Raw genomic sequence first — 19,623 nt, forward strand, 5'->3', positions numbered from 1 at the left:
CCCCCGTAATTTTCGTTATATTATCTTTAAATATTATTTTTTAAATGGCTATCTCAAGTTCTTATCGGATGGGTTTGAGGAAAAAAGAGTATGGAGGTGGGGGGGGGGGCTAGTTGCCCTCCGATCTCTTTTGAATCTTTAAAAGTGAACTATAATTTTAATTTCTAATCAAATGAGCCTGGTTTGAAGTTTATTCGAGCATCCCTTCCATATGAACCATTTATGCCCCCATGGCATTACTTACAACGCCCGCCCCCGCGCCCTGTGGGGTCGAGTCGATACCGGAATTTTTGTTACATGATCTTTGAACTATTTTTTAAATAATGGCTATCTCAAATTGTATCGGATGCATTTGTGAAAAAAAAGGCGTAAGAGGGGCTAGTTGCTCTCCGATCACTTTTGACTCTTAAAAATGGCACTAAAACTTCCTATTTCCAATCGAATGCAAAGTTTTTGCGACGACCCTTTCCATATGAAGTGGCTCTGGTAAAAAAATAATAAATAAAGAACATTGGAGCCGTATGGCATTTACTATAGGTAACGCTATAGCGTTGCCTCTGATATCAGTGTAATTTACAAGTATTGAACTCCAAGGCTTACTTTGGCTATTCTTTGTCAACAATAGCAAAGGCTAATCTTTCTTTTTACCTTTGCTATTCCATTGGGAGAAAACCAATCTCTGCCCTCTAGACGTTTAAAAGGGTTTTTATGTTGTGTCTATTCTTCCTTTGTTACAACCAGGTAAGTATACACCTACTCCGACCCAAATAGCCAGCCTGACAGAGAAAGGTAGTTCTAATTTATGTCAAGACCTGGTAGTGTTTTCTGGGAATAATACCAATCCAAGATTTGTCTTACGTTTTTAAACTAAAGCTGTTAGGTAATAATTATAGTCCATAATCCATAGCCATTATTCCTTTGCCATTATATAATCCATAGTCCATAGCCATATAGTCCATATAGTCCATAGCCATTCTTCCTTTGCTAGTAGCGTCAACTACCTCCGTAATGGTAGCTTAAGATTTACTGAGCTAGCAGTGGAGCTAGGGGGGATTTTCAGCCCTAAAAAACTCGAATTCAGTTATCTGGTTGTATTATTTACTCCAAAGGTGGCACTCGTATAAACAACTTCAGAAGATTTAGGCTGGGCTTAGCTTACATAGCAATTTTGATTATGCACTGAGGAACCCGAGGCTTTTCCTTTTTTTTCGTGAATGTTATTTTTTATACGCCATAAAATATATTCTCTTAACCAGCCAAAGTGATAGAAATATAATGCTTCTTTTATTTACAATTCATCTTTTTCTATCTTTTACAATACTTGAAAGATTCATCTTTTTTAAAACTCTTGCAGAAGATTGGAGTTCATAGTCATCATGTCACTGATTGACTCGTTCTTGCCAGTTAATTCAACTAAAATTCAGTTTCGAGCAGATGTTGATTTGATTAAAAATGAACTTTTGGGCAATTTATCAGAACTAACTAGTGGAAAATATTTTATTTATGTTTACAATAAATCAACAGAGATTACGCTCCAAGTAGAATTACCGGTAAGTCTTTTTACAATAGATGCTTGCATTTGTGGCTTTTCTGTGTTATTTTACATGTTGTTGTCATCATAAAACAATGTAGGAATGACGGGAATCATGTTTGCAATGCTGGAGAATAAAAATACCTATCTAGGAGAAGGAAATCTATTTTGGTACCTAAGAAATTAGATTTCGTCCTGGGTCTGTTAGCCAATTTAAAAATCCCTCTACATTTATTCTCTGTCTGTAATTAACTTAAACAAAAACTAGTTTTTTCGACTGAAAATAGGAGCTAACACTAAAACTTAAAACAAACATAAATTAATCAATATAAAACAAGTATGTTTTATATATTATATATTATTATATTATTATTATATATTATAATACATTAATTATATATTATATATTTATATATTATATATTATAGACATAAAACAAGTATGAGGGCAGCTATCTCCTCCTCAATCCCTGGCTCTTTACATCAAAGTCTTGTTGCTTTAAAAATACTTCTCAGTCCAATGCAGCTGGTCTTGTGTTTGAGCAATCAAACAGTTCGTGGAAACGAACTGTAAGTGAGGAGCGACCCGGCTCAATAGAAACCAAAATTCTAAGAAACGGAATTTTAATACCAATACATATATCAAAAGAATCGGATTTTTATGGTAATTTCCAATTTATAAAGTTTAGTCCTCAGAAAATTTGCCTTATTTTCGAAAAAAGAGAAAAACACTCTCTGAAATTCATAGAATTTTAATGAAATTCCCAACATCAGATTTGGCGTATCAGAGAACCCTACTTAAGAGGTTTCAAGCTCATATCTGCAAAAATGTGGAATTTATATTTTTTGCCAGAAGAAAGATCACGGACGTGTGCTTGTTTTTTTTTCAGGGATGATCGTATCGACCCAGTGGTCCTATAATATCAGGAGAGGGCTTATTCGAACGGAAATTGAAAGTTCTAGCACCCTTTTTAAGTGACCAAAAAACTGGAGGGCAAGTAGGCACCCTCACGCCCCTTTTTCTCAAAATCGTCTGATCAAAATTTTGAGATAGCCCTTTAGTTCAGCATAGTTAAAAGGCCGAATAACTATGCTTTTGGAAAAATCATGACCTCCCTATAGCTCCTGGCGAAAGGTGTTTAAGTTACAAAATTTACCAATTGTTTGCGTATAGCATGTGTTATTGAGAAGTATTCACACATTTTTCAGGTAGGGGGCGAATTTTCTGCTGGTGGGATTTTCCACGGGGGTAATTTTCCATGGGGAGGGAAGTTTCCAGGGAGTGAATTTTTCAGCGGAAATTTTACACTGGGGGAATATCCCAGAATTCCTATACGAAACTCGTCTTATGTCTTGGTTTCTCTTTGTCGACTCTATTTTACTCATGGAGATAATAAGAGTAATTTTCCGGGGTAAATTTTCATCAGGATTGAATTGTCTAGAGAATAAATCTGTGGGGACGAGGGATTTTTCCTTGGAGGTGTAGCCAGACTTCCTGGCATTTCTAAAAGAAAATGATCAGAAATTAAATAAAGAAAAAAATCAACTGAAAGTAAGGAGCAACATTAAAACTTAAAACGAACAGAAATTATTACGTATATACGGGGGGATGCTCTTCCTCAACACCTCCCTCTTTACGCTTAAGTTTGAATTATGTTCCAATTCTCTAAGAACGACTCCTGAAACATTGTGCTCGTTAAATTATAATTTATATATTATTGTTCTATAGAAAAATAAAAAGTTTTTTTTAAGTACTAAAACTTTTAGCGTAAAGAGCGAGGTGTTGAGGAAGAGCGACCTCCATCATATACGTAATAATTTCTGTTCGTTTTAATGTTGCTCCTTACTTCCAGTTAAAAAAAACAAACTTTTTTTTATTCAATCAAGTTAAAGACTCAGAACCAAAAGTCAAATTTAAGTGTGAAACGTCTTTAGCAGGGTTCTCTGATATGGTGAATCTAATAATGTGATTTTCATTAACATTACTTGACTTTCTGGGGATTTTTTTTATTCATTTTCATAAATCAAGCAATTTTTATCAAGTTTGTAGCGTTTGATGGTAACACTAAACTAAATAAATTTTACATGTTTGAAATCAGCATAAGCATTATGCATTATAAGAATTATCATCAAAATTTCTCTCGTAGAGTTTTTGTTGCTATTGGTCTGAGTTAATCCTAACTTACAGTTCACTGGCATACAATCTCTGATTATGGTAGTAAATTTGTTTCTGAAATTGGAGATACATAGGTCGGCAGATTATATGATGAGTCTATATCAAACAGTTCTTGGTAACGAACTGTAAGTAAGGAGCAATGCGGCTCAATATTAACCGAAACTGTAAGAAACAAGAGTCTTGATAACAATACAAACATCAAAAGAATCAAATTGTGATACTTATCTACAATATATAGAATTCATGAAGTTTATTGTTACCCATCAAAAGTTACGAGCCTGGGAGAATTTGCCCAGTTTTTAAAAAGGGGGAAAGAGCCCTAAGAAATCAAGTGATCTTAATAAAAATTACACCATGAGATTCAGGATATAAAGGGTCTTTACGCAAAAGGTTTTTTTTTGAATTTTTAAAAAGCTTATTTCTACTTTAACGGTCCTTGTGTATCGGGACTCATTCTTAAATAATTGGAAGAAAAAGTCAAACATTTATACTAAGGAAGGTGAGGTACTAAGGAGGGGGCAAACCCCTCATATACGTAATAATTTCTGTTCGTTTTAAGTTTTAACGTTGCTCCTTACTTTCAGTTGAAAAACTTGCTTTTTATATTTAATTTCTGATAGTTTTTAATTAATTCTGGGAAACTCAGCTACCCCTCCCATTGAAAATTCCCTCCCCCGCGAAACCCTGGAAAGATTTTCCCACGTAAGCAATTCCACCAGAAACCCCCCCTCCCCGAAAATATTTTTATACGTCGCAATACCCAATAATATATGTAAGCAATGGGCAAAGTTCATAATTTACAGCCTTTCCCCGGAGGCTGTGGGGGGGGGGGGTTAAGTCATCCTCATAGTTATTAGATCTTTCGATCATGTTGAAGAAAACGGGTATCTCAAAATTTTGATCGGCCAATCTTTGGTAAAAACAGGGGATGGGAGTGTGGCTGCCCTCCTATATTTTTTGTCACTTAAAAAAGCCACTAGAGCTTTTGATTTCCAATCAAATGAGCCTTCACCCGATCTTCCAGGATCACTGATTCGATACGATCATTCCTGTAAAAAAACAAAAACAAAAAAAAAAAACGAACAAATAAACACGCATCCGTGATCTTGCATCTGGCAAAAAATTCAAAATTCCGCATTTTTTCATATAGGAGCTTTAAACCTCTACAGAAGGGTTTTGTAATATCCTGAATCTCATAGTGTGATTTTCATTAAGATCACTTGATTTCTTAGGGGTGTTTCCCCCCTATATCAAAATTAGGCAAATTTTCTCAGGCTAGTAACTTTTGATGGGTAACATTAAACTTCATAAATTTTATATATTTTGAATAAGTATCACAATTTGATCCTTTTGATTCATCTATTGTTATCAAGACTCCTGTTTCTTACAGTTTCGGTTATTATTGAGCCGCGTCGCTCATTAAATATAAATCGTTACCAAGAACTGTTTGATATGGACTCATCATCTGCCAACCTATATATCTCCATTTTTAGAAATAAATTTACTACCATAATCAGAGATTGTATGACAGTGAACTTTAAGCTAGGACTAAATCAGGCCAATAGCAACAAAAACTCTACAAGAGATATTTTGATGATAATGCTTATAATGCATAATGTTTATGCTGATTCCAAACATTTAAAATTTATTTAGTTTAGTATAACCATCAAACACTACAAACTTCTTTCTATTTAAACGGTCCTTGTGTATCGGGAATCATTTTTAAACAATTGGAACAAACAGTCAAACATTTAGCGTAAAGAGTGAGGTGCTAAGGAGGGGGCAACCCCCTCATCAACGTAATAATTTGTGTTCGTTTTAAGTTTTAATGTTGCTCCTTACTTTCAGTTGAAAAAATGTTTTTTTTTATTTAATAATCTAAAAAGGCGTAGATTCCAAATTGAAAAAAATTAATTCTTCCGTTCAACAGAGTTTTCGCTTCAAGTAAAACAACCGGTATGTATTTTCGGCAATATATACTCATGTTTTACGTCCTTTATGCACTTTGTGAATCATTATTCTCATTACAAGACTAGAGGTCAGAGTACTGATTTAAATGCTAGGAATAGCCAAAAAAAAAGGTTGTATTAGAACCTATTGAAAAAAAAACAAGTTGTATTAAAGTTTAGCGAACAAAAAACACCTAGAATCAAAACTTATTGGGTCAAAACAGCTTGTCTTGAAACTAATATTACTGAAACTAACAAGCTACTGAAGCACCAAGCCACATGAGCTATACAGTTTCCAATCCCAATTTAAAATTGAGCATGATCTAACAGAGCAAGAGGGCTGTTCTCGGTTTATTATTTTATTTTTCAATTTTCTTCTTTTTTCTGGTGCATACTTTTTTACTTTTAAATTTGAGCATGCTCTACTTTAAATTTCTTTTTTGGTTTCTATAGTATATGTATTCTCTGTCTCTTTTCTTTGCGTATCTTGTAATCAAAATCATGTCTTGTCGCATCTATAATGTTTCGTATCTTGTAATCAAAATCATGTCTTGTCGCATCTATAATGTTTTACCATTCTGCTTTTAAAACTCCAACAATCTAAGCATTGAGTCACTAACTAGTTACTAAAAGTCCTAACAAGTCACTGAAGCACCAAGCCACAAGAGCTACACAGCTACCCATGTTTCTTCTCCTACCAATCGATTCAAAACCTCTTTACACCTTCATAAGAATTCCCCATTTCTCTTAAATCTTTGGTTGCGACATCCTCTCGCCCCATTCGTAGGCAATCTGCTTTTCGTTTTTTTCTAGATTGTTGTCCAACAAGGATGATCCTGGGCTTCTCTCATTATATCGCTAGTAAGTGGGATTGACACCCACTTATTTTCCCGTGTAGTTTTTTGTTTGAGTCCTACTCCCTGTCTATGTGCCCATCCTGCCGGCCTGAGTACATAAATTCTGTGTCAAGTAATTTCATTTTTCCAACCCCTGGGATATAATTTTCTGAAACCCCTAATAAGTCCAGGTCAAAGCCTCTGAGTTCATCAGTTTAGATAGTGGTTATTTAATGTTGTAACATTCCAAATTGCAATGTTCATATTCTTAAATCATTAAATTTTTTATTGGCCTTGGGAAAAGCATTGGTCCCAGAATCAGTGCAAGATGGGGACTAACACATCTGTTCATGTCAACACGAATCGCTTAAGACAGTTTAAAATCGGACAGCAAGAATCTCTTAGTAAACAAATTAGCCAAATTCAATTAGCCAAACAAAAGCTATATCAGAACACCGTGAACAAACACAAGCTGTATCAAAATTTAGTTTGCAATTAATGTATTAGAATTAAGTGAAAAAAAACTAATGCTTAAATTTTGTTGGGAAAAACGAATTTGCCTCGAAATTTTGTAGAGAAATCTTTTTTTCAATCTAGAGAAGAAAAACTGAACAGAAATAAATGCAATTGAACTAAACCTAATCAAATATAAAAATTTTAGCTCGCAAATATCAGATTGAACAACACTGAAGTTTTAGATCTGTGGCATTGTAAAGTTTACTGAGGTTTTGGAAAAGATAAGTCTTAGGCTTTTCAAATTTTGGAGTCCTAGAGGTTGAGAAAAGTGCCGAATAATATAAAAAAATAGTTAAAAAAAATTAGTTACGAAATAAACTTACTCATTTCTTTATTAAAAAGAAAAGCTAGGAAATTTTAGTTACAAGAAAATGCGGTAATAAAATAAAAATATCAAATACAAAAGAGAATTGCATTTGAGAGTCTTTGTCTACATTATTTAAGATGATAAACTAAAATAATTTATGCAAATATATATCCGAATGAATACAAATATGGTAGAAGTATGGAAGACTTACTTAAAGTACCTATAGGACACTGCAAGTGCCATTTTTAATATAGACTTAAAATTTCAATTCTAACCTAAGTTTATAATTTAATTATTTCAGCATATAACTATGCTTTATCCGTAAAACATACCTTATGAGAAAATCAAATGTTTCTTTTATTGATATCTCCATCTGGACATTCAGATAATTGTATTTAATCCAATCTTAACAATTCATGGTCTCAAAAAGATTCCAATGCGCAGATAATTTTCAAAGTTTGGAATAATTGATCTATTTATTCAAAATGATTAATGATAGTACAGGATACATCTGGCAAGTTCGATTAACTTATGCAAGGGGATGAACATTATAAATACATACAATTATATATTTTGACCATCATTTTTGACGATTTATTAGAGTCTTTGTATTTTATTAAAGCAATTTCAAAGGTAGACTATCTCTGAATAAGGCCGTATAAATCCGTAAATTAATCGATTATGACATTTTACTTATCTTGAGAACTCGAACATATCGAATTATTACTTTATGTACGTTTATGTACGTTAATACGTACATAAAGTACATACGGTACTTTATGATGGTCTTATGAAGTCTAAATTATAAGAAGTAAGTAGATACAAAAATTGAATTTGAAATTTGCTTTCAAAAAGCTCTCTTTGATTTTCCAGTGCCCCACCAGTGACAAAGAAAACAAAACCCATCAGTACTTCCAATGGAGAAAAGTGATTCCCCTTATTGTTCAAGGTGGGGGACTGTACTTCTTCTCAAAAGTAAGGGGTTTCTTGACCATGATGATTCCAATTTTTGATTCCACTTTTCATTTCGATTCAATGGCGCCATCGAGGGTTTTCAGGCTCTATTTGATATTGCTATGAATTTGTTTTCGCAATAAAATTTGTACTATTAGAATTCATCGAAATTTACTATTAAAGTTAATCTATTAAGGCTATAAAGAAAAAAGTGTTTAAAACATACCTTGTTTGCTGATGACGCTCTGGCCAGCGGAAGGTATGTACTTTATGTACTTTATATATGTACTTTACATGTATATCGATCAATATATGTAAATTGATCGATTATGACATTTTTACTTATCCTGAGACCTCGAATATATCGAATTGAAGATTTGAAAATATAAAATAAATGAAACCAATCAAGAAGAATTAAAATAAAAAAGAAGACATAAATCCATATGATGGAGCACAATCAGCAGAAAAGGCAAGAAAAATAAAATGCAAAGGCAATTATGATTTTCTCAGAATGACCTTAAACTCTACAACCTATGTCATAGAAGAGAGGAAAAGTTATTACAGATAACTCAAAATGGAAAGAATTTCATTACCATTGAAAGAAAGTTCAAGGGGAAAGTGACAACCTATAAAAAAAATACGAAATAAAATAAAACATACAGAAATATTGGAACAATATATTGAGGAAAGAAATGTGCCCATATGAGGATAATCCATGCAGAAAAGCATATATATATATATATATATATATATATATATATATATATATATATATATATATATATATATATATATACATAGGGAGAGAGAGAAAGGGAGAAAAGAGAGAGAGCGAAAAAAAAGAGAGAGGGAGAGAGAGATAGAGAGAGACATCAGAGGGTGACTTTGAATATTTTGAGTTAAGCTACTAACAGGAGACATGTTTAATAACCAGTTTTTTTTTTTTCAAGGCTTGAGATGATGGTTCAGGGTGCTAGAATAGGTTTGAAAATTAATGTTAAGAAGACTAAGTCACTAAGGCTAGGAAAAAGTGAAGATGAAAAGGTGACATTGGGTAATAAAAAGATTGATAAGGTGGGTAGCTTCACTTACCTTGGTAGTATTATTATTAAAGATGGTTGGAGCAGTGAAGATGTTAAAAGTAGAATAGCCAAGGCTCAGGGTCTTTTTTCACAGTTAAAAAAAGTTCGGAAGAAGAGGAAGATAAGTCTGCAAACCAAAATTAGAATATTGGAGGTACAGTGATGACAGTGGTCAAATATGGCTCTGAAGCATGGGCACTTCGAAAAGCGGATGAAGATATGCTAGATGTTTTCCAGAGAAATTGCTTAAGGATTGTTCTGGGTACCCGGCTGACTGACCATATTTCAAACAATAGGCTGTAAGAAAAATGTGGTTCAATACAGCTCTCTAGGGCTATAATGAAAGAGAGGTAGGGGTGGTTAGGACACGTTGTACGGATGAAGGATAACAGATTGACGAAGGTTGTTCTCTTCGGCCAACCGTCTAGGGCTAAACGGAAAGCAGGTCCTCGTGTAGGATGGGGAGACGTCATAAAGAAAGATTTAAAGGAAATGGGAACTTCGTGAGAGGGTGTAAAAAGGGAGGCTCTGAATAGATTGGGATGGAGGAGGATTGGGATGCAGTTGTGTTGGCCTCAGGGAGCTTGGTGATGCGGTGAGTTGTTAGTAGTAGTAGTAGTATGTTAAATTAAGTTTCAAAGTTAAATTAGTTTATCATAGTTAAATTAATAGTTTAATTCAACTATGCTAAATTGAGTTTCAATTTCAGAGGTTTCATTTTGTCTGTAAATCGTTTTCATTTCTTTAGGGGGCTCAGGAGCTTTGTTGTTTGTCTTATTTTGTTATTTTTCCTTCGATTTAAGTAGTTTTGCTGTAATGTGATATACATTGGAGCCGCGGTAGTTGAGTCAGAAATCTCTGTTTCTTCAACTTAATCTGAAATACCTAAAGCAGGCGATGCTGCTTCACATAAAGCAAATTAATCTGTCTGACTCCTGTTCACCTTTATATATCTTCAAATACATATGGGAGGTAGGTCCAGAGAATTCTAAGATATTGGAACTTACAAGAACTTTTAAAAACTTATAAGAAGCGCGCATCCTCAGGAACAAGCAATACAGTAAACTTCAAATTTTAGGAAACGTGACTTTATGCGACAAATAAGGAGTATTAGTAGAAAATACTTTAGTATTTAGGGAGGGGAAGGAGAAAAGTCTATTTCGTACTTACCTGAACAATTCCTACCATTGTAAGAAGAATTATCCACAGCTACAAACACATAGTGTTTAGGATTTTCATTAGGTTAATTTTCAATCGCTATTGCGTTGTCTGTGAACAAGTAAGGTTTTTCAAAATAAATGGTCTAAGGCCTATACTTTGTCGTTTTCAGTTCCATTCAAAATTATTCACAAGGAGACAACCTCTGATTTCTTGTTCTTAGCCATTTTTAGTTTTTTAGTCGTTACTGAAAAATTTCTATTTGTTCAGTTTTTATATCTTATTATTAATTTTTTTTTAATTTAACGGGCAGACTAAACAACATAAATAGTTTTTTTCTAACTCCCTTCCCCATATAAAAATCGATCTAATTTTAACTTGGATATGGGTGGCCCTTTGTGGTAATTTAACATAGTAATTACCTGTTTTTTACCCTTTGTTGATGAGCTTTGATTGGTAGTTTCGAGGCATTCATCTATATTTCCCGCCTTCCAGATAAAGGCCCATTTACAATGAAATATTTAAAATGCTAAGGTTTAATTAGTATTAATTTGAACCAATCAGATTTTTTTGTAGAGTTCTTCAGCGAACCAGAAATTTCAATGAAAAATCTGATTGACTCTAATTAGCGATAGTTATATCTGAGTGTATGTAAAATTCCATTCAGAATAGGCCAAGACACTTTTTTTCAATGGCTGATTTATATAGATTCTAGCTGGTGGAAAACGATAGGTAACACACGAAGGATAAAGTCAATTATATTGTGAACAGATTCCTCTCTTTCTTCAACATATGGTTTTCAGAAGATATTAAGCGAAATAATGTGTCCAGTCACTAGAAAAGCTCCCTTGGTTACTCTTAGTTCCTGCTTTTGAATTATGTTTAAATGCAAAAATTGTTGAGAAAACTCTTTTGATTATCTTTCCTTTTAAAAAGGCGAAAAAAAAAATAAGTAAGATATAAAGCTTAAAATCGATTAAACTGTGAACAAGTTCCAACCTTCCTTCAACAAACGGTTTTCGGAGAAGATATCAAGAAAAATAATGCGTCCAGTCACAAGAATAACTCCCTTACTTTCGATTCTTGCTTCTAAAAATTAAATAAAAAAAAACAAGTTTTTTAAACTGAAAGTAAGGAGCGACATTAAAACTTAAAACGAACACAAATTATTCCGTATATGAAAGGGGCTGTCCCCTCCTCAACGCCTCACTCTTTACGCTAAAGTTTTTTATTGTTTTAAAAAATAAAATTATGAGACAGAGTCAAACTTTAGTGTAAAGAGCGAGGCGTTGAGGAGGGGACAGCCCTTTCATATACGGAATAATTTGTGTTCGTTTTAAGTTTTAATGTCGCTCCTTACTTTCAGTTTAGAAAACTTGTTTTTTTTTATTTAATTTCTGATCGTTTTTTAGTTAATGCAGCTTTTATTTTGGCTCACCATCATTGAATAAGTAAACAAAATTTGCATAAAAATTTTACTTTTCTTGTGGTAAATGGATGTCTCTAAATTTGGTTATGACGTAATTTACAAATTAACTTATGTAACTAACTTCTATATTCGTATATTTTTCTTCTGGCAAAAAATACAAAGTTGCAGATTTTTGCAGATATGAGCTTGAAACCTATGTAATAGGGTTTTCTGATATGCTGAATCTGACGGTGTGATTTTCATTAAAATTCTTCTACTTGTAGAGGATGTTTCCCCCCTCTTTAAAAAATCAGGTAAATTTTCTCAGGCTCGTAGCCTTTGATGAGTAATACAAAACTTAGTAAAATTTATATATTTAGAATCAGCATTATAAACACATTCTTTTGATACATTTATTGACATCAGAATTCCGTTTTTAAAAGTTTCGATTACTATTGAGCCGTATCGCTTGTTTTTTATTGTTTTTTTTATTAGGTATGTTTTATTACTTATATGAGGGGTTCTCCCCTTAGTCAATGCCACGCTCTTTACGTTAAAAGTTAAAAAAAAATTTGATTCACAAACCCCTGAATCACAAAGGCCGTTTAATTAGAATAGAGAGCTCTTTTGAAAGCACTAAAAAAAACTGTAGCGTAAAGAGCGAGGTATTGACTTGGCGGAAAACCCCCTCACATACGTTATAATTTCTGTTCGTTATAAGTTCTAATGTTGCTTCTTACTTTCAGTTGAAAAAACTTGTTTTTTTATCTTTAATTTCTGATCGTTTTTTAAATAATGCTTGGAAATCCGGCGTCCCCTTCATAGAAATGTCCCTTACCCCAAAGAAGCATCCTCCACGGAAAGATTCTCCAGAGTAACCCCCTCCTTTATCCCCCCCTCCAGAAAAAAATCCTTCCTGAAAATGTCTGTATACTTCCCAATAACCAATAAATAATGCTGGCAAGTCCGGCATGGCAATTTCCCTTCCCCCATGACTTCATGGACAGATGCTCCAACATAACCCCCGACCCATCCCCCTCCCACTACCAGAAAAAAACCCTCCTGAAAACTACTGTATACTTCCCAATAACCAAAACTATATGTTAACATTGGGTAAAGTTCATTACTTTTAGCCCTCCCCCTGGACACTTCGGGGGATTAAGTCATCCTAAAAGACATAGTTATCATATTTTTGACCATGTTGAACAAAATGGCTATCTCAAAATTTTGATCAGGTGACTTTGGGGAAAAAATAAGCGTCGGAGGTGGCCTAGTTGCCCTCCATTTTTTTTGGTCACTTAAAAAGGGCGCTAGAACTTTTAATATACGTTCCAATGAGCCCTTTCACGATATTCTAGGACCACTGGGTCGATACGATCACCCCTGTGAAAGAAAAACAAATAAACACGCATCCGTTATTTTACTTCTGGCAAAATATACAAAATTTCACATTTTTGTAGATAGGAGCTTGAAATCTGTATAGAGGGGTTTTCTGATATACTGAATCTCATGGTGTGATTTTCATTAAGGCTCAATAACTTTTAGGGGGTCTTTCCCCCTTTTTTTGAAAAACAGCCAAATTTTCTCAGGCGCGTAACCTTTGATGGGTAGCACTAAACTTGATGAAAGTTATATATTTATAATCAGCATTGAAATCTGATTCTATTGATGTATCTATTGGTATCAAAAACCCGTTTTCTAGAGTTTCGGTTACCATTGAGCCGGGTCTATACTATATGTTAACATTGAGTAAAGTTCATAACTTTCAGCCCTCCCCCTGGGGACTTTGGGGGATCAAGTCATCCTAAAAGACATTTTTATCATATTTTCGACCATGCTGAACAAAATGACTATCTCAAAATTTTGATCGAGTGACTTTGGGAAACAAATGAGCGTGGGAGGGGGCCTAGGTGCCCTCCATTTTTTTGGTCACTTAAAAAGGGCACTAGAACTTTTAATTTCCGATCCAATGACCCCTCCCCCTATATTCAAGGCCCCCGGGGTCGAAACGAAACCCCCTGGGGAAAAAAAAAAAAAAAAAAAACAAACAAACAAACAAATAAACACGCATCCGTGATCTTTCTTCTGGCAAAAAATGTAAAATTCCACATTTTTGTAGATAGGAGCTTAAAACCTCTACAGTAGGGTTCTCTGATACGCTGAATATGATGGTGTGATTTTCATTAAGGTTCTATAACTGTTAGGGGGTCTTTCCCCCTTTTTTCGAAAATAAGCCAAATTTTCTCAGGCACGTAACTTTTGATGCGTAAAATTAAACTTAATGAAACTTATATATTTGAAATCAGAATTAAAATCTGATTCTTTTGATGTATCTATTGGTATCAAAATCCCGTTTTTTAGAGTTTCGGTTACCATTGAGCCGGGTCGCTCCTTACTTACAGTTCGTTACCACGAACTGTTTGATTTATGTATGAATACAAACTTGTTGAGAAATCTCTTTTGATTATCTTTTCTCTTAAAAAGGCGAATAAAAGCTAGGTAGCATATAAAGGGTAAAATCAATTAAGTTGTAAACAAGCTTCTATCTTCCTTAAACAAATGGTTTTCAGAAAAAAAATATTAAGCAAAATAATGTACCAAATCACCAGAAAAACTCCTTTGGTTACTTTCAATTCTTATTTCTGAATTATGTTCAATTACAAACTACAAGAAAGATATTCAATTACGATTCAATTACGAATTACAAGAAAGATATTTTGATTATCTTTCCTCTTAAAAAGGCGAATAAAAGTCAGGTAATATATAAAGGGTAAAATCGACTAATGGTTCAATGTTACTCTTTACTTTCATAATACAGCACAGACTAGAGATATTCCCACAGAAATTAAGAGGGATTAAAAATCAATTTCACACTTTAATGTATTTTTTAAAGTTTTTTATCCCCCCCTTCCCCCCTGTGAAAAAATAAACCGCTCCAAAAAAAGTCCTGGATATCGCCCTGGGGATTATATAATAATATCAATTGCTACCTCTAACCACCCCTCGTCTCACTCTTAGAACTAATACTGTATTTATCTGAATTCTCAATGATAATTGACATTTTTGCCTTAAAATACACCCTTTGAGGCATTCCTCTCCCTCCTTAATGACAAAATAATCATAAAACTGCATGTAGAGGTTTAAAGCCCCTGTATTCAAATATTTGGAATTTTAAAACAACATGGAATTTACATAGGACAGGGAAATTCTTTTAGCCCTTGAAATTATTTCGGCTAGTTAGGGAGGGAGGGAGATACCTCAGACAGTGCATTTTAATGCCAAAACATACCAACTCTCATTACGCCTTAAGATAAATGCAGAACTAGTTCTAAGGGAGACACAAGGGGAGGATGCAGGGGAGGATGGATCACACAAGGGGAGGATGCAGGTTGTGATCACGCTCCTATCTTTCTTAAGCAAATGGTTTTCAGAAAAAAAATATTAAGCAAAATAATGTACCAAATCACCAGAAAAACTATTTTGGTTACTTTTAATTCTTACTTCTCAATTATGTTTAAATACAAAGTTGCATAGAAAATATTTTTGATCAACTTCCCTTTAAAAAAGGTGAAAAAATGGTAACAAAAGATATAAATGGTAAAATCAATTAATTTATGAATAAGCTCCTATCTTGCTTCAAGAAAAGGTTTTCAGAAGACATCAAGCGAAATAATGTGTCCAGTCACCAGAAAAGCTCTCTGTCACTTAATTCTTGCCTCTGAATTATGTTTAAACCTGGTGAGAAAACACTCTTGATTAACCTTCCTGCATGTTTGCAGTCAAAAATCAATTAAACTGTGAACAATTTCCTAACTTCCATCAACAAAAGGTTTCCAGAAGATATCAAGCAAAATAATGTGTCCAGTCACCAGAAAAACTTCTATTGTAACTCTCAATTCTTGCTTCTGAAGTATGTTTAGATACAAACTTGTTGAGAAAGCTCTTTTGATTAACTTTCCTGTTTGTTTGCAGTCCTGATTACATTTGACTTAAATCATCTCTCGGAAGTCGAAGAGGACCTTAATTCTTTGAATTTCAGAAATGTTCGTGCCGTATCCCCCTTTTTTTGGAAGAGAAAAAGTGAGAATTTGTGAGAATTTCTTGAAAATATTGTTTTTTCAAGCATGTAACTTGTTCCGCACGAAATTAGAAAGCAGAAATTCACAATTCACTAAGAGGAAGAAATAAAGTAGATTTTCCTTTGTAGTACTTTTTTTTTACCTTTAAACAACCTCTGCATTTGAATGATTAGGACAAGCTATCTTGCTCTTCCCCAAGAATGTGGGACTGAGTATTCAAAAACGAATTAAAATTCAAAAAGGGTATTCAAAAGCAAAAAAAAAGTTCTGTTATACTTTTACGACCGAAAGGACCTTGGAATAAGCCTCTCAGATTCCCCACATGTGCCACAAGCAAGGTCACTAATTTAATTTTTATAAAATCCTTTAACAACAAAAACAAATATACACTGGAAGAACTGAACTTTTTACTCATATTTTTCTATTGTATTAAGTATATAAAAAAAACTGAATGTAAGGAGTGACATTGAAAATAAAAAGAAACAGAAAGCATTCCATATATGAAAGGGGCTGCCCCCTCCTCAACGCCTCGCTGTTTACGCTAAAGTTTGACTCTTTGTCACAACTTAACTTTTAACGTAGGCCTAATAAAAAATACATGAAAAATACTTCAAAGGTTCAATAAATATGCGTTTGATGATGATATGACTTACCATAGTATGAACAAAGGGCTGTAAGTTACGTAATTATGTCTATGTAAGGGGGATAGTATTGAACCAATTGTCCAAGAAAATCGGCATAGGGCTTATTCAAATGGAAATTACCAGCTCTAGTGTCCTTTTTAAGTTAACAAAGAGATTGGTGGACAGCCAGTCTACCTCCCCCTTGAGCCTCGTCCCCCACAGTTGTCTGATAAAAAATTTTGAGATACCAATTTTGTCCAGAATAGCTGTTTGGTCCCATAAATATGCCTTTGAGGATAACATTATCCTCCGCAGCCCCTAGGGAAAGGGCTGTAAGTTATGGAATACGTCTATATTTTCCACATACAGTATTAGTTAGTGTTGTATATATAGACCATAGATTTGTGGTACAGCGTTCGCCTGCAATTTGAGAGATTACCAGTTCAATAACCCAGTTATTTTCATTTTTTTTTCAGAAAAAATGAAGAGCTATGACTAGAGTTTTGACATAAAATAATACACTGGGGGTGGTGGTATTTCCGGAAAAAAAATACCAAGGGGGGGGGGGAATTTCTGACATGATTTGAAAACATTTTCCTAGAGGATTTTTAGCAAGGATGGAAGGGATTAGTGGGTATTTGTTCAACTCTAGGTTGTTGGGGGGGGGGGTGTTTTACGTGAGAAGAGCTTTACTTTGATGAATTTTGTGTAAGGGAAGGAATTTTCTTGGAGGGTAGCATAATTTCCCGGCATTGTTTGAAGAAAATGGTCAGAAATTAAATAATAAAAAAAATTTCAACTGTAAGTAATGAGCAATATTAAAACTTAAAACGACCAGAACAGTTTTTCTATTTCTTCATTTTATCATCATTCATTCAATTTAGCCTATGGGTACACTGTGAAAATAAGAATGACATATGTAAAAAAGGAATGGGACATAAGGGGCTTGGGGTAAAGTATAATTGAAAGTAAAGCTTTTTCCCAAAATGTATTTAGTTAGCATAAACCTTAATGATTTTCACCCGAAATTTACTTAGTTGGTTTAATCTTGACTAATCTTTAATTATGTTATGATACCAGCTTCAAAAAATTAACCAACTTGTGTTTGAATATTTTAAAAGCAGTTTATGTAATCAAACAATCAGTATATAATGAAAAATATATCACATAATAGAATATTTCATTCCTTGACTGTAACAAAAAGTAAGAAAGGCAGCCAAAGGCTCATTGCAAATTGTGGTATTCAAGAACAAAAAGTTAATTTGTATTATCAACATATTGAAAAAATTCTATCTATTATCTCTTGATGAAGTAGTTTTGCCACACAGCCTTCAAAAATCGTGTATACCATTTTGTGCCTCATGGATATCCTGGCATTATTTAAAAAAATGATCTCCAAATTAATCTCAAAATTTCGACCAGGTGACTTTGGGGTAAAGGGCGGGGACGGGGAGGGGGCTATCTGCCCCTAGTCTCTTTGGTAACTTAACAATGGCACTGGAACTAGAGCGTTTAAATGAGCTCTCTGTCGATCTTCTAGGACGACTGGGTCGATACGATCTCCCCTGGAAAGAAAAAGAACAAACAAATAAACACGCACCAATAACCTACAAACCATAATATTTCGCATTTTTGAAAATAGAAGCTTCAAACCACTACAGTATGGTTCTACACCCACTCCCCCCCCCCCCCCACACACGCAACACACTCACACCGCCCTCAGGGCAAGGGTTGTAAGTTATGCCGTAGAAACTTGTCGTAGAAACTTCAAATAGAGACCTTTCAACTACATTGAACAAAACAGTTATCTCAAAATTTCTATTAGATACATTTTGAGACAATACGACATGTGTATGGGGGGGGGGTATCTTCTCTCCCATCACTTTGACACTTAAAAATTGCACTAGAACTTCCGATTTCCAGTCCCACGAGCCCCCTCTGAAGTGACCACGCCTTCTATATTATATACCCCCCGCCTGAGGGCTGGGGGGGTTTTATCCTCAAAGACATTTTTTTTCGACCTTTCAACTACGTTGAACAAAATGGATATCTCAAGATTTTAATTCCAAGTATTTGGTGAAATGATGGGCGTGAGGGGGGGGGCACAGCAACGACAAGACCAAAGTCTGAACGCACTGAGGGGTGGAAGGAACCAGTATATCCTCCTGATTTCGAACTGAATATGGGTTGACTTAACTCACTCGTTGAAACATGCCAGAAAAAAATTTTGGGAGATCTCCGAGGAAATAAAGGAATGCCATTGAACATGGCGAAAGCATATAGATATCCTTCAGATGTATGAGCTGGACAGGATTAGAAGTGCTGGACTTGAGGGTTTTTGCTGATTTCAGCTGGAGATTACGGATGGGGGAAGTAAAGATAAAAAGTGGACATCCAAGCAGATGAGTAATGGTATAGACAAGGATAAATAAGAAAGAAGTATAAAAGACAGAGAATAGAAAAGAACAATTTTTCTTTGAGTTTTCTTATGATTCCCAGTCCTCTTGAAACCTTGACTCTTATCATCTGAATATGCTGCTTGAATATTAGATTTTCACCCAGAAGAAGTCCAAGGAATCGCACAAATCGGTCAGGTGGCCGGCATAGAGGACCTCTTGAAGTAAAAAGCTCCATTAGTGTAGGACAGCTCTTACCTATACGAGAAAAAATAAGTAGGTGTGACCTTTTTACATTCATAGCTAAACAATTACTATCAAACCAATGATAAACGTTCTCAGCCATCGTTTGTAACTTTAGTGTAAGGGATTGTTCATCTGTAGCCAATGTACCTAAGGTATTGTCATCAGCGAATGCGATTAATTCTTCATGAGTATTGGATGCAGCTATTGGTGCGATTCGGTAATTATATTTGTGACATAATCCACAGCAGAGATTTGGTGCCGTGGCAGTAAAAAGCCGATAGAGGTTATTGATGTAAATGAGGAATATACATATGCGGTTCTCATAGGAAGGGTGGCAGTATATGTTTTGGAGGGACTCATTGG

The 19,623-nt window shown here is 34.4% G+C and overlaps 1 protein-coding gene across 5 annotated transcripts in view; it reads left to right on the plus strand.

The window, feature by feature from the left end:
* The window catches only part of LOC148942275 (uncharacterized), a 207,482-nt gene that overhangs the window by 127,441 nt on the left and 60,418 nt on the right, over positions 1-19,623 (plus strand). For all 5 annotated transcript variants that reach the window (XM_089103421.1, XM_089103422.1, XM_089103420.1 and 2 more), the window contains exon 2: positions 1,355-1,550. In XM_089103421.1, coding sequence (XP_088959547.1) covers positions 1,377-1,550 — 174 coding nt within the window. In that variant the 5' untranslated portion in view covers positions 1,355-1,376. The remainder of the gene's footprint in view (positions 1-1,354; positions 1,551-19,623) is intronic.

The sequence above is a fragment of the Artemia sp. Qi Xiang Cuo genome, chromosome 17, assembly GCF_049724085.1.
Source record: "Artemia sp. Qi Xiang Cuo chromosome 17, ASM4972408v1, whole genome shotgun sequence".
NCBI lineage: Eukaryota > Metazoa > Arthropoda > Branchiopoda > Anostraca > Artemiidae > Artemia > Artemia sp. Qi Xiang Cuo.